This window comes from Penicillium waksmanii, assembly GCF_028829765.1.
Source record: "Penicillium waksmanii strain IBT 27052 chromosome Unknown utg000007l:1.0-4314555.0:1.0-4317578.0, whole genome shotgun sequence".
Classification (NCBI taxonomy): Eukaryota; Fungi; Ascomycota; class Eurotiomycetes; order Eurotiales; family Aspergillaceae; genus Penicillium; species Penicillium waksmanii.
In genome coordinates, this window is record NW_026643253.1 from 179504 (window position 1) to 202426 (window position 22923).

Consider the following 22923-nt stretch of genomic DNA (forward strand, 5'->3'; position numbering starts at 1 on the left):
CTACATGTAGTAACAATACAGAGCGTAAGCAAACTGCGATCCAAGCATCGGTGAATTCAATCGGTAGTAGCGACGGGCGGTGTGTACAAAGGGCAGGGACGTAATCGGCACGAGCTGATGACTCGTGCCTACTAGGAATTCCTCGTTGAAGAGCAATAATTGCAATGCTCTATCCCCAGCACGACAGATTCCCGATACCATATCGATCGTCCTGGAGCCAAGGCCAGTGCAGCTGAATTCGTGTTTGTGGGTAGTCCGAGCCCGGGCGGCTCTGACTCTAGCTCTAGCTCACTTTCAACATCTGTATTATACATACCCGCGCATACAGATATCAACTGAAAGGGGGTCCTTCATTGAAGATGTTATTTCACCTACCTGAGTTGGAGACTGATTGATCGGCATAATCTATGCCAGCGGTATTACACTAGTATTACTGTATATTCAAGTCCCAAATAATCAACTTTCTTGAAATTATTGCTGTGCTTTAACTTCAAGATCTAGCGGGAAACATACACTGGGTACTACAATTAGACAAGATGATATCCGGCATGTCTTGGGTTTCTTTTCCCGCCTTAATGCTCACCTCTAGCCGCCTTTTGCTCATCGATTAGAGTTGAGTACACCCCTGAGTTGCTGAGTGGGTTTTACTAGACCTCACTATATTGCTTTTGGGTACTCAACGGGTACCCGCGAACCCGCCAAAAACCCATTTGCCTATATACTACGGAATAACTGCTGCAATATAGACATTAACGCATATAGTAGTAATATTTAATATGGCATACATTAAATTTATATAAGTCTCTTAGTAGATTTTGGGTCAAGTGTCGAAACCCAACCCACTGAGCGCTAAGTAGGCTAACCCCAGTGAAATGTAACACACTAGTCTCCTTCACGTCCATTTTGGCTAGCTCCTGTTACCCCATTAACAAAGGACTGGTGTCAGCAGTGTGACAATCGATCTTGATCATCTGGCTCCCGCTAAAAATTAGTCATGGGACATATGTATATAGTAATCCAATAAATCCTCATATTAGGCTGGCGTTTGTCGCTTAGAATATGACGATAGCCTTCCGTCGGGTTAAACAAAATCTTATGGGCAATACCAGTTTTAATAAAAATATAACAACATTAAAGGCTCGGGGCACTGGAGCTTTCTATACGGGCAATTATTGTCTCGAAGTTGGCTGCGGCATATTCGGGATTGGTAATGCTTGCGAGCTCTATGACTCCACCGTGCAGGATCAAAGTCTCCTCGCACTGTACATTTTGCTCACTTTGAGAATCTACAGTAGTGCATTTGATTACCTCATGAACAATTAACTTGGGATCGTGGAGCTTGTGATCATATCGTCTTTGACAATGGATGCGCCTCGATAGGAAGGTACAGCACAAGCGGCACAGAGAACAATGTACTAAGTCAGGGGCAAGGGCATCAAATTTGTTTGGCGCTATACCACTCAACGCCTGGGGTTGTTTTACATGCGTCTTCTCCAGAAATGATAAATGGACTTGGGCCAGACAAATAGACCCAAATGGGCCCTGTAGGCGACTGGCCACAAATGGAACCCAGCCTTTCCTGAATATCCAGCCGAGGCCTTCCCTTGCCAGTCAGATGCACCCGAATTTCAAGGCATGTAGTCGGGTCCGCTAAACAAAGTATCAGTGTAATTCAATACGATGAGCCATGGAAATTGGTTGTTCACCTTCCATATAGGGTAGATTGATATAATCCTCTGTCCTAACGCTCCAGATAATCACACATCTCTCCCAGGTAGACGTATTTGCCAGTTTGCCATTGGCTTCCCATTCACTGCCAATTTCAAGGGCTGCCATTTGCTGTCTCTTCTGCTCAAGAAAGGCGCGTGCTATGGCTATAGCCCCACTTACTCCTGTACCAGCGACAATGCATATGACAGTCTTATACCTTGAGGGGTCTGCCACTGTAAAATATGGCCCTTCGAGACGTAACGGAATGTCCACGTTTTGTGAGGAACAAGTAGATGATTCAATTTTGCCGTGAAGCTCAATAGAAGGCGTGCCAGTTGGTTGATAGATACTGCTGTTATCTCTAGATCCCAATAATGTTTTGCTTCCATCGGCGATACTAGCCAGCTTGTTTGTCCACTGAAAAGTTGGCTTCACGGGGTTGCGAAAGAAGTTGAACCACTTCGGCAAGATAACTTTCCTAGCCTGGGCCTGAGAGATGCTGCCGGACCCACCACGCTTACGGAAAATGAATTGGATTGGAATATCCTCTTCGGACGCGGAAGTGATTTTGCTTTCGGAAGCAAGAGGAGTAATAGTGGTGAAAGGATGGAGCTCCCAGAAGGAGGATTCTGCGTGACGAATATAGAAATGCGCAAGCGGTGAGTTGCAGGCACACCCGTCGAGTCGGCGTCGAGGAAGTGGCAGCTCGATGCTAAATATGAGAGAAATTAGCTTAGTCAGTTTGATGCTATAAAAGATTCGAAGTACCAATACCATCCATTCCCTAGATGGATCACCTTGCCTTGCACAAATTCTCTCAGTTCGTACAGTCGCATACCCCAGTCGAGTATCCACATGGCTAACCCTGGAGCCATACAGTAAAAGATTGTACTCGCGTGCAAACAGATGATGATGACAGCCACGATGCTCAGGAGATGGGTAAAGTAAAAGAGATTAAAATGTTTCGATCGAATCTTCGGCAGCGTAGTGACGAATATGAGGCCCATGATCGTGGTGGAGAAGATACCGGTAAATATAAGAGAGGCTCGCCACACACCTAAAGCCGACGAGTTACCCGGCCAAGTCTCGTGGTATAAGTAAGTTGGGTTTAAGACAGGAAATACCTCCCGAAGCCTCTCTGAGAGAGAGTTGAAAACTGGTACCCAGGATACATATATTAATCCGTGGATGATAACAAGAGTAAAGAGAGTATAAGCCATCAGCATATGAAAGGTGAGTGTTGTTGAGACGGATAATTTGAAGAAGGACGCAAGCGCGCTATGCCGGGAGACGGGGATGAGGACCATTCCCATCGTGACATCGCATAGGTGACCAGTCAATGCAATCGCAGCGAGACGGTGGTTTCCCTCCAGAATCCCACCCTTGTGACCCCTGTCCAGGAAATAGTCTCGCAGGCGAATCCACCAGACACCTACGATGATGCCATATAAGCTGACAATCCAGATAAATCCAACTAACGTGCTGATAGCCAACTGTTCACCCACCAGGGGAAGCTTGAACTTGAACACCCGTCGCTGGATAAAACGACGCAGCCCGGGGTGAAAGGCGCGAACGGCGAAGAACACCACGGATACCAAAATCCAGGAATACCAGACCACCACATGTAATCGTGCCTGGAGAGGGAAAAGCCATTCACCGCAGGTACCAGCATAGCAATGATGATTCGATCGAAATGACAGACCGATTGAGAGAGCAAAGGTGAGCAGAAGGCTGCCTGTAAGAGGATAAAGACAAGTTCGAGGGGTAATTCTCGTCATTCCGAAACAGCAGCAGCCAACAGATGATTATAAGGCCATTGAGCGATACTGTAGGCGCGAAATCGATGAGAATGCTAAGTATTGCTAGAATTGGTTCCAATGAAACAGTGAACGCTTCGCGTAATGAATATGGGGACTTCCTTTGGGTCACTGAAAGGTATTGCCCAATTTTAAATGCCTGCTTGGGTCATTGGAGGAGGACGAGACCGAGACCGAGACCGAGAACGAAGGAAAACGAGGATAAGCTGGAATGGTTCCAAGTTCCGGGCTGCCCCACATCCGCATTTGCGGATGGCAACAACATCCAACACGACCTAGAAAGGGATTCGCTTTATAACTTCTCATTTCGTTCGATATTTCTAAAAAAAAAAAGACACTCAGTTAGACGATATAGAGCAAGAAGATGTATCATCTATGTTGTTCTTCGACCCAGGACGATCTAATATATATTACGAAAATAACTTTATCTATGCTTGGGGCTCTTTCTTATGTAACAACCACGACAGAGTGGGAGAGGAATGACAGAATACTAAATAGCGGATTTCCCTAGGTCCCAGATACGGATATTCCTTCGAGGATGCGAGATGTACTGTACCCTCGGATCAGTCTCGGCCATACTTCAGACGGGCCGGGTCAAGAGACAGTTCACGCACGTTCTACCCGTTGATGCACGCTGTTGAAGAATCTGTGCCAAAAAATGCAGTTCTTAGAGGCAATTTGGTTGTCACCATGTATCGTGAGATTGATGAGAAGTTTATTTTCACGACTTCACATTCCAGTGCACGCCATACATCGTGAATAATAGCTAGTCGACCACTTTTCTGCGACTCGCAGCAAATATCTCAAGCAGTACACCTCAGCTCCTGCGTAGTCTGTGCTGACTACCCGCGGCCTCTACGCTAGGATCAATATGCCTTCATCCGGGGACGCTGCGATCCGTGCGCGACGGATTCTTCGGCCATCAATATCGGGCTGGATGGCCATTCGGATATTCTCATGCGTCGCCATTACTCGCACCTCTCACAGGCTAACCATATCCACCCTCTGATCCGCTAGCAACGCGTTAAAGACAAGAGCATGTGCCCCTTTGAGGGCCAATCTCAACAGAGATTTCATCCGCCGGTTCTTTAGGTCGGGGGTAATCTTCTCGTGTTCTAACAGATTCTGGACTATTTCCAGGCTTCCGGAACGAGCAGCAATCCCCAGAGCCGTGTCATACATCTTCAAGGTACCCTGGCTAATTCTGAGCTGTTAACCTTGCTGCAACAACAGTCTAACAGCCTCTACGTAGCCTCATACTGCCGCTTGACATAGAGGCAGATCGATCAACTCTCGACCCTTATTCATTTCTACGGCCCTCATACCCATAAGCATCTTCATCATATTGACTCTGCCCGCAGCAGCAGCAGCAGCAGCAGAAAGAGGCGTCTGTCTCGCAGCACCGACGTTCAGATTGATTCCTGGAGCTGTAAGCAGCTGCCTCAAAATTATAGTATCCGAGCGAGTCACGGTATAATGCAGCAGTGCTAAGGTTATGTTAAGCCGACCAAAGCTGCCGATTAAATTAGCATCAATGTCCTTTATAGCTAGCAGACTTTTGGTTATATTGTAATAAGACGAAAGCGTTGACTACCAAAGAGGGGTTTCTCTATTATTATCTATACAGTTTATGTCAGTATGAGGATGCTGGAGAATGAGGTTGAGTACTTCTAAGTGTCGGCTGCAGACAGTGAGATGAAGTGCTGTTATACTATTACTGTTAATTACCGCTAGGTCAAAATTATTTTGCTTTGAGAGCATATCTATAGTATCCACTGATCCATAGAGGACTGCCTGATGCAGTGCTAGCGTATCGGAATGAATTTTTATTGGCTGGAAATAGTCTTGCTCCTTCAAGAGGACAGCCTTTATAGAGGGCTGGTTGTATTTGGAGGCCTATGCCTATGGTAAACTGTCAGTATTATTATACATGTAGGGGTGACTGCCTTTAGAAAGCAATAGTTGCGCTAATCTAATTTTGCTCTACTATACGGCAAGGAAGAGTGCAATTTGGCCTCTTTAATGTCGGAGGTTAACTGTACAGTCAGTTAATTGTAAAAGAGCTTACAGCGTTGAGTATGATCTATATATAACCGTACACTATAAGGTACTTTCCTGCTCTTGGTTCTAGATATTTATATCTAGCATAGGGCTCTCTAGCAAGAGCTCAAGCACTGTAGAAGAAGAGTTCTTGAGAGTTCGCATAACTGGGGTCTTTCTGCGGAAGATGGCATTGACGTCTGCTCTGTGATTAAGCAATAACGCTGTAAGATTAATATCGTTGTCTTTGGCGGCCAGGCTAAGAAGATTGCTGGATGTTCTGATATTCGACATTAAATTGGAGAATGACCGGTCGTGGATGGTGATATAGGCCTCTGCATGATCTGGCAAAAGAGAACTTTGTGCTGCTGTGCAGGTACGTAGCGATCAGAAACAATATCTCGTTAGGTAAGTCTCGGATCTGTGGCTGCTTGATCTTTAGTTCTCTAATGGGCAATATATTGTAGAAGGACTTGACGAACTATGATGTGATGGGAGTTTGAGAGGGGTGTGAGACTAAGAGGGGATTGTAGAAATTTGGAAGAAAGAAACAGCTTTATGAATGGTTTCAGTCCTCGACCGGTCCAGTCATTTAAGTGTCTGCAGCTAGGGATAGGCATCGGCATAGGGCTCCTGGTTATCTGGTCGGCGGATCCAAGGGTGAAACTTCTGACGTCGATGTCAGCATGGAAGGCCTAAAGAGATTTGTAGTTCCCAAAAGCAAGAGAGAGATTCCCAGGATCACTCCAGTCATAAATTTCAGTATTTCACAATTGGTATGTCTGCAAGTAGATCACGGGCTATCTCTGCCAGGGAAAGAGGTGTTGCCAAAGAATTTTAAGGAAGAGTTGGAATTTCCGCTGCTTTCCAGATAATGCCACATTAGCTAGTGTAACTTAACATTTGGATCAAGAATTCTCAAAGAGTTCGCCAGCTCTCATGTCAGCATTTGTACAGCCCGCCACCAAAATCTTGAAGAATGTGATGGAAAATGCCACCTGAGGAGTAGCATGGCCACAGTTGCTCATATAAATAAATCAGCCTCGTTGTTGTAGCTTTCGATGCATTTTGTCTTGCTATACTTCGTCATATATCCTTACAATCGGAGATTTCCAAGTCGCTGGCTCCTACTCTGCTCGTTAGCTTTGCTCTCAAGCATTTCTAGGTCTTTACTGAAGGTGAAAAAGATACCCATCCAGACTCTTTGACTTAGCTACGACCGCCATGGCCGAAGCCCACAAAAAGAGAATCTCACGTCCTAAACATTCAAGACGGCCCTTTATCCCATGCCGCGTTGCCAAAAAAGGATGTCATCGAGAGAAACCCGCCTGTAAGTCTTGCTGCGAGCGTGAGAAACCAGACCTGTGTATTTATGAAGAGCATGTTTCTTTCTTTCTGGGGTACAACACGATGCCACCGACGCAAACAAGAAGCTCGAGGCAGCAAAGAATACTTTCGAGAACGAATGTACGCGAACAAATGATCGACTTGACAAGATGCTCGATGTCCACCAGGAGACTTGCGAGGCTACTGAGGCTGATGATTAATCTGGACAGAAATTTCAATCCTCATACGCCAATACAGCCTCATTACAAAGAGCTTCCTAAACAAGAAATGTCCCGATGGGCGAATATCACGTAAACAAGAGCCCACCCTGTGGTTTCTTCGGTGGCCTTTTTGTCGATACGGCCGAGCCTAAGGAGCGCCCGAGTTCCCTCAGCACTTGTCCAAAGCAGCCATACTTTGATATGACACTTCCCGTAAAGTCTTCCGACTATTATCTTCCTTCACAGCTAGCAACAGGCCAGGTTTCTTTGCCGGCTCGACTTCAAACACGAGTTCTAGCATCTGGTATTCTGTCAGCCGAGAAATCCCACACCTTGCATTAGTTCTTGCTCGTACTCAACTAATTTTTCGTTAATATAAGGCTCCCTAGTAATGAAGGCGCCTTGTGGGCCACCAAATACCGTAATGATCAGGTTCGGGAAAGGAGTTTCGTCTTGAAATACAGTCAGTTGCAGTCCTAAATCACTGATATTCGCGACGCTTTAAGCGAATCTCAGGGCTTGCATACTGTGCCATGTGAAGACTTAGAGATGCAGATCCAATATATTCTCGGACAATATTAATCAGAAGAGTCTAGCTTTATTCAAGTGTGCTTTGAACAACCTTGGTTTTCCTAACCGACGTTTTGGCGTGGGTGCTAGTATCGCTCTGTTATATTACTCTTTCATGGGCATTGATGCTCTGCACATACAAGGCTACGAGTCAAAGGAGATTTTATTTTCTGCCATGCTAGTACATTTAAGAATGTCACCAATATCCTCCTCTGGTCTCTCGATGGGGCAGCTGCAGTCCATCCTGATAAGCCTTCAAAAGGCATTCTAGAACGAAGAAGTCCGGGTTGCGGCAATGAAGCCACAAAAGATTAAAATCTCACCAACAGAGCAGAGATGATAAATTATTATACCCAGGCATTTCTATCACTAGGCCCTCTCCTTTTTCTAAAAATCACTTTGGTCGCTTTGGGGATTGAACCGTCAGCCAGTTGCAACATTCACCAATTAGCTATTACCTCTGCAGATGTGTTCTACAGCAGGTATACGATCCAAAATTTGGAAGAAGATTTGAAAAGAGTCCCTAAAGTGATGCAGTCAAAGCATAATCGAATCGTATTGACAGAAATGTTTCATGTTAAAGCGTGGCAGGAAAATTCGCTGGATAAAAGTTTAGAAGTACTGCATATTTATGTATTTTATATTGGTATAAAACCTATAGCAAGACAGATCGCCTAAGGAGGCCAATCAAATATGCCGGCTTGATGGTCAGAGATAAGTAGCAAATCTAGTCTTTTAATTCGAATAGAGAGAAATAGTTAGTAGATATTCGACCGTATCCAGAGCTATAAGAACAGAATCATACTTTACCATCATCAGAGTAATTATGCCGAAGGACATATTGTAAGTTGGATGGAAATAGCTAGTCCCACAGCTATAATGAACCCTATGCAGCCTTGCCAAGACCCCGAACAGCTGTTTCTTGGCGAGGCTGAGAACCTGTTTCGACAATCACCAATATTTCGAATCCCTGCCTGACTACGGAATTTACAAAGGACCCGAGTTTCTCCTTAAAAAGCATCAGTTTCTGTACAGGTAATTAACCATTGAATTATCAACAACATATTGTTGGATGAATCATGACTGAATGGTTAATCTTAATCTCCCACCATAATATTTAGAGTCTAATGTAGACAAAATACAACCATACATGCATGGCTTCTTTTGGGGGGGCTCCTCTCTATTTCGTTATCTCAGTTCATATTGTCCTGATTCTCTTTTATAAGTGAGCCCTCCCTATACAAACCTTTGGATCGCCAGCTTTCCCTTGTACAGCCTGAATGAAATGCTGACCTAACCATCTCTGGTCTTGGAAATTACGAAGAAATGGATCATTATGGCGAGCCATCATATAGAGACTCAAAGCTTAACTTCAATCACTTCCGCAAAAGACCTATTGGTATATGCTGCATTATTGTGGCGATTGCAAACGAGAATACTAATCTCCAAAAAATCAAACCTCACCCTACGGGCCACCGCTCCTCTCAAGTATTTGTTCGCAGGTTTCCATTCCCATATTCAAAAACCGAGAAGCTTGTCTGGAAATAGGAACAATCGAAGCTCTGTAGCCAGAGCATCAATACTATCCTATAGTCCACAATTATACCACAGGATCATCCTTCCGACCGGCCTGACAGGGCAGGCAAATTCGTCATTCTTAATGAAGGTTAATTGTATAGCCTCCAGCATACTTAAAAAATCCGAAACCAGAGGAGTATCAGGTCAGATTTCTCTACACAGGAATTTTAACGGATATAAAGATCATTCTCCTTAGCTTGCCAGAATAGAAAAGGCCTTGCAAAATTCGGGAAAGCATGCTTTATTTTAAGAGTCTCATGGGCCGGGAAAAGCTTTCCACTTTTCTATCATTGGTCAACCGAATATTAGATCCTAGATTCAGTCATCCTCGATCTACAGTCAACCAATAAAATTAAGATGATCAATATAGGAAAACAGACGGTAAAGGGTCACGATTCAAGGCACATTTATATAGGCCTTCCAGCGACCACAATGGGGCCCCCTTTTAACACACTTGTGTCGTCGTGGGATGCAAACCCAGCCTGACGCCTTGATAGATCCGAAAGAATTTGAAATAGAGCTTGGCACGTCTTTCGATACATCATGCGATCCTATCGACCACATACTACAGCAAATAAGAGGAAGATCTTGATTAGTTGATGCAAAGCTAACTCTTAAGCTTGAGAGGCCTAGCAGATTTAAGGCTATTATCTCGGTTCAGATCTATAGTGTCTCTCAGGTATGCATCACTTCTACTCATAGGCCAATTACTTATCAGTAGGATCCGATTTGGGGTAGGTACCGTACTCTGAGCGTGGCCTACGATGGTTGTGTCAAAATATCTCTTCAAAGTCAATTTCTTTTACGTAAAGTTTAAAAAACATATACTTCTATTATTTGTGACTCTGTGGGATATAGCATTTGAATAGTATTGCCACCATATCAGAAAGGTCTACAGATGCTAGAGTCAGGTATTATATCCAGACTCGGGAACCGAGCAGGCCTTCTTCTACTTTTGAATAAGCAGATACAGTTAATTACAGACGATAATTATAGTGCTAGCATAGAAAATATTGAAGAGAAGATGTTAATATATTTTTCTAATCTTTTTGTAATATCAAGAGATCCTATATAAGCTAAAGCTGTAGATTTCTCCAACTATATTAAATATCACTGTACTTATATTAAGTAGGTAGCTTATGAAGGCAGTTTATAACTCACTTTGCCTACAGATTCGATCATATTGGAAGTCGCCCAAGCTCTGTCTAATGGTTTCCCAGAGGAAGGGTGGATCGGGACTGATGCTGGACATCTCCTCGTCGTCAATCGCTGCGATGACTCACTCAGTCTAGTATGGGACCGGATCATGCCGTCCTCGAGGCTTCGAATCAGACATGGGACAAGAGGTGCAGAGCCGTCGGAATACGGAAACCTCCTATCACAGTGATAGTAAACCTTCGATCGGACAGGATAATGCTGGAGAGATAAAGCACTTTGGAATGTTACTGTATGGCTAACCAGAGGGCACCAAGCCTTTCTGAATTGGGCCCGCTAAATACGCCAGGCGAAGTGGCCCTTTCGACAAAGTCTTTAGAAACAACGAAGGCGCAAGCATACTGGGGGCCCGTGGCTTGGCCCACAAGGCTAGTGCACCTGGCTTGGTTTCAAGGACGATGGGAGTTTCCAACCAACTTGGTTCTTCGTATTCATACAGTGCCAAGAAACAAGTCTCCGTGTGAACGTGGATCCTAACGCGACGCGTGGATTGACCTACCTCCATTAACTCCTAACCATGGTTCCACAAACCCCTCTACAGCCTATTAATTCTATTATGCATAGAAATACGGAACTCACTCCTAACCTTCGAGGCAAATTGATGATATTTACTTACTACCTTAGATACCTGGAATAGGGGAATGATCAGATACGAAAACTTGCAATGCTGGATGTTACGAACACAAATGTATAACTTTATTTGAGAACCTGGCAAAGAACTGCTATGAAGTACTGCAATTTTTGAACCCTTCTTCATGCATTCAGAGTGAGAGAGTTTATAATCTTCCATTTGCCACCCCTCCACTCATCTATCTTTGAAGCATCCTCCTTATTTTGCACATAGACATAGACGTAGTCTCCACTGACGTCAAAGCAACCACCCATTTTGGACCCTTCACTAATCTCGGTAGAGAAGTTCCCAGTCCACCATCCACCAGATCCATCCGCGCAAAGTTCTGCGGCCTTGCCATCGGGCTTTACGTAGAATACTCGTGGCTGGTAACTTGCGCTTTGCCACGATGCAAGGCCGGACTCCTTGGGAGCCTTGTCGATTATCTTATTTTTTTTTCCATCCACCTCCATCTTGAGGAATCATTTCCACAATGCTCAGGTCTGGAGGCTGATAATAAAACCTAACAATGCCTTTATTAGCAGTCCGCCATCTCGAGGCGATATTTTAACCTTGAGCTTACCGATTTTGGAACTTGTGATCCGGAGAAGTTAGAGAAGTTCCCGGCAGCCCATATCCTAGGTCTTGTTTGGATAATTTCCATTCAGATTCGTAAGCTACCTCAGAAATAAGTCAATTGAAAATGTGAATTCTAATGTATGGAACTCACAGGAATGACAAATGCGGTTGTCTTCCATTTGGAAAACCACATGAAGTCGCAAAGCCGTCTTGAATGTACTGCTAGTTTGTTGAACTCTAGCTGCAATGTGAGACTGGGGATTCAGTCGCAAAGATTTAGTGGCAAGACTTCCTTTCCACCAGCCCTTCTCCTTCCTCCAACACATCTCACTAAGGATAAAATCCTTACTCACGTAGTAAAGATCAAGCTAGGCAAGTATTTGTAAGTACCAGTCAATTGCGACTCTGAGAAACCCGTCGCGCTGTGGGGAAGACCTTCATACCTCGGAATTGGCTGCACCGAGTTGATCCCACCAAACAGCGGAAAACCCAGCCCCCGGGGCTGCCTCAACCAATCTCTCTCCTTGGCTCCATTTGCCGTCAGAGTGGATAAGTTCAACAATCCAGTCTGACTCATCCTGAACATAGACCCGCCTGTCATGCGCGGTTACGCAGGCGTCAATCGCAGTGCCTGTCAGGTTATAGTGTCAGCATCTAGAATACTGCGTATCAAACTGGTACAAACCCCGGCGAATCGAAGACATGTTGGGACTATGAAGAAGTTCCAGAGAAATATGCTTGACTATGGAAATAAAGAGGTTACTCCTGATCGAAGGATTTGCCACTATTTATAACTTTTTAGTTTGAGAATAATCAGGTCTAAAGTGGGTATCTGCTTCTAAAATTGGATCTCCTGACCGGTAGCAATGCTATTATTATATGCAGTTTCTGTGCATTATCCTATTTAATAGGAGAAGCTCCTGTCCATAAGATTCTCTCCAACGTCATGTGCTGTTACAGCAGAAAATATTGCATAAATAATTTTCACCTGTTTTATCGACGTTTTGCTCTATAAGTCTTATCATCTTGTTAGGGCATGTTACACGACATTGAAGGATAGGAAATAGTTCAGCGTCATTGGCTGCATTATGCAGTGTATCGTACTGGCCCCTTGCGTGGGGTGTAGATAAATCCTTCTAATCAATACGTTCGATTCATATGTGACAGAATGCTTGAATCGCCCCTATATGATAGTTCCTGAAATATTAGAATATCGTTCTCATGAGGCCATATGTTTAAATTAGAAACATCAGAATATCATCTGTTTAATATGGCTTAGGAATGATTTGCCGACCCATGGCAGAGGCAAATATTTGATCATATGCGGCTTACGATGGAACTGATCGATAGACGACACTGCTCAAATATAACCGGCTTTGATTGGCATAGCTATGCTCGAGTATGGAGGGGTAATTAGCTCCACAATAGTCGGTTTCTGGACTCTGGGTGGTGTTGTGTAACCCAGGACCCCGATCACACTGACTGGTTCTCCTGTACATCCTTGGCGTAAGCCCTCAGCTAGAGATGCATGCACGATGGTCCTATGAGAAGAAATTTGATCACAAGAATTGTTTATTTTTCTTTAGCGGGGATTGGATAGTAATGGAATCAGCGAATTTTAACGATTTATTGATACTACTAATATAGACTAGTTTTAATTGAGAGGACTTCACGGATTTTGGGGAGAGTTCATGTTCCGCTCGGATTCACTCCAGCTAAAAGTCCTGAGGCTTACTCTATGTGGTTACCAGTAAGTAAGTATTAGAGAAGGCTAACCGCTGGTCGTGATCACCCTAATCATCAGCGAATTGCACGTTCTCAGAGTGGCGTATCATGCTGACATGTATTGGAGTAACCCTTGCATCGCACACCGTATCTTGAAAATATTTTGCAAGCAAAGATGATCCTGCAGTATCAAGGCGGACCTTCATATACCTTGTACCAGTCAATTCTCTCTATTCCTGCAGATTATGATGCAACGATTGACAGGCTTTGGGGTCGTCAATCACCTTTATACGGTGAAACCCTCGTTAAATCTATACCAAAGTACCACATGAGGATCTTATAGTAGGCAATATGGGACTTGCACAGAGCTGGGTAGGGCATCGTCGATACTCATTTAGTATAAAGAAAGTCGTGACGTAATCGAGCCGTCGAGCTTGGCCGGCGGTGTGGCGGTGTGGCGGTGTTCGACGACCCGATTATTACTTTCTTAGCTAGCACCGGTAGCGCATAAGCAAGGGACTTTTATGATGAAAAGACCCACTGAGAGAGTATCCCACCAAAGAGTCCAAATATTTTAGCAAGGGTCGTGCCCAATGATGTTCCACTTTCGGCCAGCTGGGAGGATCAGTGCAACGGTCGGCTGGCCCGCAGGACTCTCGCCCGGTTCTCACGCTGACTATTTTACACTGGCCTTCTCAACCATAAATGTCAGGTTGAAGAATTGATGTACTGGCTAGTACTGAATATATCCAATAGAATCAGATAATTGATTGTAAGTGTTAAGATCGGTTGAGCAATGTCAGGGGTCTCTATAATCGAACTATGGCGTGTTATGACACCATACTAAAGGGAAATTAGGTGAACGATGAATAAGCCTATCCCAAAGGGTCCTAGTGGTATTTGACCACTTCTTCAGTTTGTCAAAAAATACTACCCTGAATTTTCGCAGGGGTGTTGAAGATACTCTTTCAAGGAAGAAAATCCAAAAAAGAGGGGAAAAAAAGAACATCATATTGATGGAATGGCCCCTGGCAAGGGTCGAACTTGCAATCGCCCGCTAATCATTATTAGTTAGTTAACTTAGAAGGTGGGCGCCTTAACCATTAGGCCATAGGGGCGGGGGATTAAATTTGGATTTCGCGGATCTGCATCACTAATATCACAGTAGCTCGATTAAACATCCAAATATGACTGGGATTCAAAACCCCTGATGCACTCTATATTTCGTGTTTGTCCCTGAGGGTGGGTTGGAGGATTATTTGCTTAACCTTGATTCATTTTCTGCCAGCTCTGAGAGAAATCCCCCTTCAAGGGGCAGGACGGCAGTACCTGTGCTACAGTATAATTCTGACATGCACCACAGCAATGCACATCATAACAGGAACATTATGTTTTTAACCATATTAATTTCTGTCTGTGGCTTATAACTGCTTCCTACTGACTAATCAGGGAGGTACCCAGCCAGCCAGCCACTATATCCTTGCTCGGAGTTGGAATTCGCCGTTTTGGGATTACTCGCCGGAAGCGTCATACAGTGTCACTCGTCCTACTTCAAAATCTCACCTTCAATACAAATGAAATGCACAGATTCACCACCCCCGTGAAACAAGATGGAAAAGCCAGAGATAGATGAACCCACGCCGGTGGGATTCTTTGACCCGGCTCTAACCGAAGTGCGCCGGCGCGTCTTCTACCAATGGACGCGTACCGTCTTCATCCTTTGCGTCTTCATATTTGGTGTGCTCTCCCTTTTCTGGGGCTCGCAGTATCGCACAGAGGCAAACTATCCGGCTCTCAAAGTCTTTGTGGTTGATTTTGACGGCACCGTCGATCCCTATCGCACCGACAATCCCATCGTTGGACCGGCCGTCACCAATGCCACAAAGAACATCATCCACTCGACAGGGCTGCACTTGGGCTATGAGATCAAGTCGCCTGCTGACTTCAACCACGATTTTTGGGCTGTCCGTCAAGCTGTCTACGATGAAAAAGCCTACGCAGCTGTCATCATCAACCCCAATGCGACCGCCTTGCTCCGCGCTGCTGTGACCGAGCGAAACAGCACATATGACCCGACTGGGGCGATCGAATCGGTGATCATCTCTGCACGAGATGAAAATGCATACTACAACTATATCATGCCCGACCTGGCAATTTTCCAGAGCACTGTCCTTATGGAATTTGGCCCCCGATGGGTCCGTGAACTCACCTCGACCTCTGCCTCGAGATCGGGATCTATATCGAATACGAATCTCTCCCGGGTACCTCCGCAAGCCATCAATCCAGGGATTGGATTTACAACCATCGATCTACGCCCATTCACCCCCGCCGTGGCTGCACCGGCCGTTACAATCGGACTAATCTATCTAATAATAATCGCCTTTTTCAACTTCCCCTTCCTCATGGGCATCCACGCGCAGTTCATGAAACCTACCACCACCTCCTCCTCCTCCTCTCCTTCGTCCTCCGATTCTTCTTCCACTGAGACTAGCATCAACGCGACCCTCAAAGTGCCCCACTGGATAATCTGGCGCATCCTCTCCGCAATAACAGCCTACTTCTTCCTATCCCTTTTCTACTCCCTCGTCTCCCTCGCCTTCCAAATCCCCTTCAGCAACAAGCCCGCACCGGACACATTATCCGCCAACAACCCAAACGCATACGGACAGGGTTCATTCGTGGTATTCTGGATGCTCAATTGGGTCGGGATGGCGGCGTTGGGATTACCGTGCGAGAATATGGCGATGGTACTCGGGTTTCCGTGGAGTTCGCTGTTCCTGATTTTTTGGGTGATTACGAATGTTGCGACGGGGTTTTATGCGCTCGATTTGGCGCCGGGATTTTATGCTTGGGGGTATGCTTGGCCTTTGCATCGGAGTAAGTTTTTCTCGAGCAGCGAGCGATTGATTCGACTTGTTGCGTACCAATGGTGACGATATTGTGGCTAACTTTATGCGTGATAGTTGTCGAAGCGCTACGGACTATCCTTTTCGACACGCACTCGCGGATTGGACTCGACTTTGCGGTGCTATTTATCTGGGTTGCGGTGTCCTTGGCGTTTTACCCGGTGGCGACCTTCATTATGCGGTGGAAAATGAAGCGGGGATATGCATGATGGGGTAGAGGTGGGGCTGTGTGGAGTGATGATATGATACTAGTACACCACGGTCAACGCATACCTAATAATAGTAGGTACTGGTAGTAGTACTTAGTACTAGTACCTGAAGATAATTTCTAATGATGCTGGATGCTGTCGGGATACTTTATAGACGATTCAAGTTCCAAGTTTGTTGATATTTAATATAAAGATCGTATTGGTTGAATAACTACCAGGAACAAAACTAAAATCGACTTTAGACTGAGCTTGAGTTTGCTTGCTCTTTTAATCATCCAGACCAATCAGGTCGCCCTCCATCTCGAAGTGGCTGGGACTCTGACCTTGGCTCTGGTTCTGACTGTGACGCGGTTGCGTATATCCGTGCACACAGGAGGCATGCATGGTCCTGAGAGTGTCAGAGATAGACCAGTGCTAATGTACTAGTAAACTTACTTGATCTGCGGCTCATCATCCAGATTATGCTGATGAGAGCAACTGGAATGATGAACCTGATTGGAGCCCTCTTCTCTGTGGTGTGTTAGCTATAACTCTGTACTGAATGCATACTATAGTATTAAATAGAATAGTGCATGGTGCCCAGGTGTCAGACTCACCCCGGCTGGCTCTGGCCGGGCATGGCAACTTTGGATAGGACGTTCGTGATGTGTTCTTTTCTGTTGCGGTTGACACTGAGAGGGATGTAGATTTCTGGTTTGATGTATATGAATATGAATATGAAGTATATGAATACCGGATCTCCCCTCTTTTTTTTGATTTTTTGATTTTTGTAGAGCGAGAGTTCAAGTGTAGGGGTGGTTGCCCCGGTGGTTACTTATACTTTGAGGGTGCTTCTCCGCCACCGCCACGGTGATGTTGAGGATACATCATGCAGTTGCCATTTGAAAAAGGTATAGAATACGAGAGGACGAGAATACTAATACTAGTACTACTAAGACTAGTACCAATAAAAATAGAATAATTATGCTATACTACTTGCAGAGCTGTCTGAGTCATCCTCTTCTACTCATACATAGTATACTACTAGTAACTACTAGCCCTATACTACTACTACTACTACTACTACTACTACTACTACTACTACTACTACTACTAAGTATACTAATCATACTCTAGTACTGTCTACAGCCTACACCCCTATGCCCTATGCTATGCTGTGCTATGCTATGCTGTATAGTTATGTCATGTTTATGCCAGTGTTATCCACCAACAAGGCAGGTACGACCCTCCCTCCCTCGTGCCTGCCTCCTCTACCACCTTCATGTCATGTGCCTCAACCTCCTCTTCTGGTTGGTCTCTTCCTCTTCTTCTCGTTCTTCTTCTTTCTTTACTTCTTCTATTCACCCACATGTCTGACTATCCTGGTCTCTCCTTCTTCCCTCCACCTCTTCTCTCTCCCCATCAACCCACCTCGTCCCATTCCTATTTCTCTCATCCAACATGCAGTCCGTTCTCTCCAAAACTGAGGTCTCTTCTCCTCCTTTCGACCCCGACGAACATCGTCGTCTGGCCTTTGAGCGCATCGAAAATTCCCGTTCCGGCTGGCATCATCTACGTGCTGTCGTTGTCGCCGGCGTGGGGTTCTTCACCGATGCCTACGATATCTTCGCCATCAACCTCTGTGTGAGTATGCTCGGCGTGGTATACTGGCAGGATGCAAAGCACAACCCCGGTAAACTTCCCACCAACTCCGACACAGCCCTCAAAGTCTCGACTTCCGGTGGCACCGTCATCGGTCAGTTGCTCTTTGGCTATCTCGCCGATCGTTATGGCCGCAAGCGCATGTATGGTATCGAATTGATTATCATCATCTTCGCGACTCTGGCCCAGTCTCTCGCGGCTGCCTCCCCAGCTGTCTCCATCACCGGCGTCCTCATCTTCTGGCGTGTCATTATGGGCATTGGCATTGGTGGAGACTACCCTCTTTCCTCCATCATTACGTCCGAGTTAGTTGATTTCCCCTCGTCTTCTATTTTCTCGTCCCCACTGACGGTGCAGATTCGCCAATACCAAATGGCGTGGCGCCATGATGGGGTCGGTCTTCGCCATGCAGGGCATCGGCCAGTTCGCCGCAGCCATCATGGCCCTCATCGTGACCGCCGGTTTTCAAAAATCCCTCGAATCTGCCAAGGACGTCGCACACTGCTCGGGGGTCTGTCTACTCGCCGTCGACAAGATGTGGCGTACCATCATTGGCATGGGAGCAGTCCCCGGATTGATAGCTCTGTACTTCCGACTCACTATCCCCGAATCCCCTCGTTACACGCTGGAAGTCTCGCGTGACCCTGTCAAGGCAGAAGCCGATATTCAGGCCTACATCAAGGGTTTCCGAGAGGGTAACCCGGATGAGATGCAGCGTATCCAAGTCCAGCGCAACGACCGCATTGAGGCTATTACAAAGGCGAGCTGGAAGGACTTTGCACTTCATTACTGGAACTGGAAGAATGGCCGGACTCTCCTGGGGACTGCTGGTTCCTGGTTCTTCTTGGATGTCGGTACGTTACACTCACCCTTCTTGTGACACTACTTCCTAGTTGTTACCTCTGCTTCTGCTTACCCGGGATATTCTTATCTCCCCTCCCGCAGCATTCTACGGTCTCGGTCTCAACAACTCGATCATCCTCGGCGCCATCGGCTGGACAGGCGGGAAAAACGTCTACCAAATCTTCTACCGAAACGCCGTAGGCAATCTGATCCTGATCTGCGCCGGCGCCATCCCAGGATACTGGGTAACCGTCGCAACCGTCGACACAATCGGACGCAAACCAATCCAAATCGGCGGCTTCGCAATTCTAACCATCCTCTTCATCGCCATCGGCTTCGGGTTTCAAAAACTACAACATTCCCACAACGGCCTGCTGGGCCTCTACGTGATTGCGCAATTCTTCTTCAATTTCGGACCTAACGCGACGACCTTCATTGTCCCGGGCGAATGTTTCCCAACCCGATACCGCTCAACATCTCACGGGTTCAGTGCTGCGGCTGGCAAGGTCGGCGCCATTATTGCGCAGTGTGTGTTCGGACCGCTCGTGCATCGCGGTGCGAAGAAGGACTCGTCTGATTCGCCGTGGTTGAATCATGTTATGCAGATCTTTGCGCTGTTTATGTTTTGCGGGATCTTTACTTCGTTGTTGATTCCTGAGACGAAGCGGAAGACATTGGAGGTGTTATCTGGGGAGATACATCCTCTTTTACGGCCTCAAATCGCGGGTGTACAGGATGGTGCGAGGAATGAGGATGCGGAGAAGGGGAATATGAATGTGAATTCGAATCTAAATACGGTGGATGGGAATCGGAATCAGAATGGAGATGAGAGTGTTTTGGCTCGAGTTGAGGCGGCTTGAGCTTGCTCTGTTCTTGCTTGCTCCCTTTGCTTTGGTTTGCTCTCATGGAATGGAATGGAGATGGAAGATGCCGAGAGGAGGCAAATAATGGATTTTCTTATGTGTTTTATTGCTTGATTTAATCGAGTTGAAAAGTTTGTGATTTCTCTATTATTATTATCTATCTATCTATCTATCTATCTATCTATACTGTCCCTACTGGTACCCCAGAATACTCTGTTTCTGTCTCTGTCTGACTCGGCTTGTATACTCAAAATGGCCGGGGTTGCACCGATGAAACCTGAGAGTGCTACTCTGAGTGAACACTAGTTAGAATACTGAAATACTATTATTATTCAATGACCCAGTCAATTTAGTTCGTCACTAGTTCAAGTTCCTCTGCATCATCCATGGACCAGGGATGACTCGATCCTGACACTTACATCCGATCCTATACAAATGTAGATGTAGATGTAGATGTGGATGTAGATATTATTAATCATATTCTAATAATATTAACAACTCTGGAATACTTCACTTGAATGACTACTCATTCACTACTTCCATTCACCATGGACTTGACCCAACTGGACTCACGATGGAGTTCCTCCCCTTCTCCTCCTTCTTCACCTTCACCTTCACCCACATCTACACCCGCCACAAGCACCACAAGCACCCCCGACTTAATCTCAATGTCCAACCCCAAAGACAAAGAAGAACCACCACCGAATCCACCCACCCTAACAACATCCACCACAACCTCCGAAAAAGACCTAACAACCGCCCTAACCCTAATATCAACCTCCATCGCCGAACAACGCCAAACAACCAGCCGCGCCCTACTCCACAGCACCCCCTTCCTCACCACCGTGCTGGGTCTCATAATCCTACTCGCCCTCGCCACAGAATACTACCAACTAGACCGCGTCTCGACCGCGTTCACAGGCCTCGCTACCATCGCCGCCGCGCTGAAGAGCGTCGAGTTGATTACGGCGGGGTATCTTGATGCGGCGGGTGATATTGGGTGGAGGTGGTTATATGGGGGAGATGAGAACGGAGACGAAGGGCACCAGGGGGGAAGACAGAGACGCAGACAGGAAGGAAATGGACATAATCTTCATGAGTCGATGGAAAGACTCCATCGTCGGAACGCTTATATTGCGTGTCTACCCTGCACCATCATCAACGCCAACAACTAAGAAAAAAAACCCTCATCCGCGCATGGACGGTTAAACAAGCATACCGCGGAAACGGTGTCGGCCGATCCCTTCTCCGTCTTGCCATCACGCACTGTCGACTGAGTGGGTGGGCTGATCCCGAATTCGCGGTCGATCATGCGAATTGCTTGCGGGTTTTGCCGAGTTGGTTTTATGGGAGGTTGGTGATTCCTGAAGAGAGGATTGCTAGGGAGGTTTTGAAGAGGGAGGTGGGGGAGGTGGGGGATGGGGATGAGGATGGGAATTCGGAATGAATGACATAGGAATGGGAAGAATGAGATGGATGAAATGAAATGGAATGTCATGGGTGGCTATTTGATTTGATGCTTTATGTGGAATAGAACTAGGTACAGGGAGGATCTATCAATATCAATATCAATATCTGTCTGATAAAATCATCCTAAAGACTCTTTAATGCAATTCAAGTTCAGGACCAAAGACAAGAGTCGGCGCAGACAAAAGCCCTCTTGTAACGAGTCGATTGACACTCCGTTTCACATGAGTACCATAAAAATGATCACCGCCCTCTTTGAGAACTTCCCAAGCCACCCGGAGAGGAAAATATGATGAAGCCGGGCCAAAAAGACCCATATCCTCTTTCATGAGATAGTCCATACTCAGAGAAATATTTCTGGCGAGGACTATTGCACGGTCCTCCGGGGACGATGTGGATGATGGAGACGGCGATGACGATATCGTTTCAGAGAGGGCAGAGGTGAGAATAGTCATCTCCTGGAGAGTGATGATTTGAAAGGCCCATAGGTGCGTGAAGATATTTGCCATTGTCACGTTGGGGTAAGAGATGGGTCGATGGCCACTCTCATCGTCGTAGTCATCGTCGGCTTCGGGAGAGAAATAGTGACACCGCTCATAGGAGAAAGACGAGGTAGTCAAAGTATACTCCCAATGATCCAGACGCGCAGAAAGATCTGTGAAGAGGGATAGTAGTACTTGTTGCTCAATCCCGGACTGACTGGTTGGTTGAGAATCCACCGCAAGACAAAGACCATCCATTTGACAGAGTAAAGATGACAGATGAACAAACTCGTTGAGAAAGGCCTGCATGACAGACGGGGCGATATCGGAAAATGGAATCTCGATCCAAGCTGCGAGGCTGAGGAAAGTTGGTTGGCGGTTTTGAATGGCATGTATAATCTAGAAAAATTGAATTGACTCGGTCAGCAAGAGCTTCGATTCATCGCTTTAATTGGGGATGGGTGAATACCATTAATGGTCGGAATCCAACAAACAGTCTATGCAGAAGCCCCGTCTTACATGCTTCTGGCCCAGCGAAACGGAAAAAGGCCCCCACGGCATTTAAATGGGCGTCAAGGGCGACACTTGCGTTTGGGATCATGACCTTTCATCGTTAACAGAGCCTCAACAACTAATGAAATTCAGAATAGGTTGGGCGGAACACACCTCGACCAAGATAAGGCACATAACAGCAGGAATGAGCTCTTGTGTCCTCCAAACCCCATCCTCAAGCGTTTTTCGAAGAGACCGGATGGCGAGAAGATATGGCTCTGAAATACTTTGACGGGAGAAACACACCGATGTCAGGACTGCCGCAGCGAGGGCGGTTACTGCTTTTGAGAGAAGGGAGTTGGTGTGTGCGAGACAAGGTAGTTCGTATAATACTTCAACCCAGGTACCGCAGATTCGTGGATGTTGGTATCTGTGGCCGGTGGCGACGGCGACGGCGGATGAATTTCTTTCACTCTCGGGGAGATAGCTTTCCACGATGACAGTTAAGAGGTGGTGAAGTGTTGGCGGGGTTGATATCTCCGGTTGCAGACTCGGAGTGGAATGAGCTACCGGGGACTCTGGCACCACTTTGATTAAACGTGGAGAATTGTCGCGGCGTCTTATTTGTG

The 22923-nt window shown here is 46.1% G+C and overlaps 7 protein-coding genes across 7 annotated transcripts; 3 read left to right on the forward strand and 4 right to left on the reverse strand.

Moving 5' to 3' along the window:
* Positions 1-1662: 1662 nt before the first annotated feature.
* On the reverse strand, positions 1663-3488 carry N7481_006904 (ferredoxin reductase family protein; the record flags this gene model as incomplete). The annotated part of the gene is made up of 2 exons (XM_057266123.1): positions 1663-2422; positions 2485-3488. 2 exons carry the CDS (start codon positions 3486-3488, stop codon positions 1663-1665), a joined length of 1764 nt encoding a protein of 587 aa, XP_057120324.1.
* A 7742-nt stretch (positions 3489-11230) lies between these two features.
* fleA (fucose-specific lectin FleA) lies at positions 11231-12370 on the reverse strand (the record flags this gene model as incomplete). Its single annotated transcript, XM_057266124.1, has 5 exons — positions 11231-11486; positions 11671-11764; positions 11818-12034; positions 12110-12297; positions 12352-12370. The coding sequence occupies 5 exons, from the start codon at positions 12368-12370 to the stop codon at positions 11231-11233; spliced, it is 774 nt and encodes a 257-aa protein (XP_057120325.1).
* A 2631-nt stretch (positions 12371-15001) lies between these two features.
* N7481_006906 (SNG1 family protein) lies at positions 15002-16506 on the forward strand (the record flags this gene model as incomplete). Its single annotated transcript, XM_057266125.1, has 2 exons — positions 15002-16268; positions 16355-16506. The coding sequence occupies 2 exons, from the start codon at positions 15002-15004 to the stop codon at positions 16504-16506; spliced, it is 1419 nt and encodes a 472-aa protein (XP_057120326.1).
* A 267-nt stretch (positions 16507-16773) lies between these two features.
* On the reverse strand, positions 16774-17125 carry N7481_006907 (uncharacterized protein; the record flags this gene model as incomplete). Its single annotated transcript, XM_057266126.1, has 3 exons — positions 16774-16894; positions 16942-17016; positions 17103-17125. The coding sequence occupies 3 exons, from the start codon at positions 17123-17125 to the stop codon at positions 16774-16776; spliced, it is 219 nt and encodes a 72-aa protein (XP_057120327.1).
* An 821-nt stretch (positions 17126-17946) lies between these two features.
* phoD (phosphate:H+ symporter) lies at positions 17947-19850 on the forward strand (the record flags this gene model as incomplete). The annotated part of the gene is made up of 3 exons (XM_057266127.1): positions 17947-18452; positions 18505-19001; positions 19093-19850. 3 exons carry the CDS (start codon positions 17947-17949, stop codon positions 19848-19850), a joined length of 1761 nt encoding a protein of 586 aa, XP_057120328.1.
* Positions 19851-20521: 671 nt separating this feature from the next.
* N7481_006909 (uncharacterized protein) lies at positions 20522-21028 on the forward strand (the record flags this gene model as incomplete). The annotated part of the gene is made up of 1 exon (XM_057266128.1): positions 20522-21028. The coding sequence occupies one exon, from the start codon at positions 20522-20524 to the stop codon at positions 21026-21028; it is 507 nt and encodes a 168-aa protein (XP_057120329.1).
* A 429-nt stretch (positions 21029-21457) lies between these two features.
* On the reverse strand, positions 21458-22363 carry N7481_006910 (uncharacterized protein; the record flags this gene model as incomplete). The annotated part of the gene is made up of 2 exons (XM_057266129.1): positions 21458-22201; positions 22322-22363. 2 exons carry the CDS (start codon positions 22361-22363, stop codon positions 21458-21460), a joined length of 786 nt encoding a protein of 261 aa, XP_057120330.1.
* Between the last annotated feature and the right edge of the window lie 560 nt (positions 22364-22923).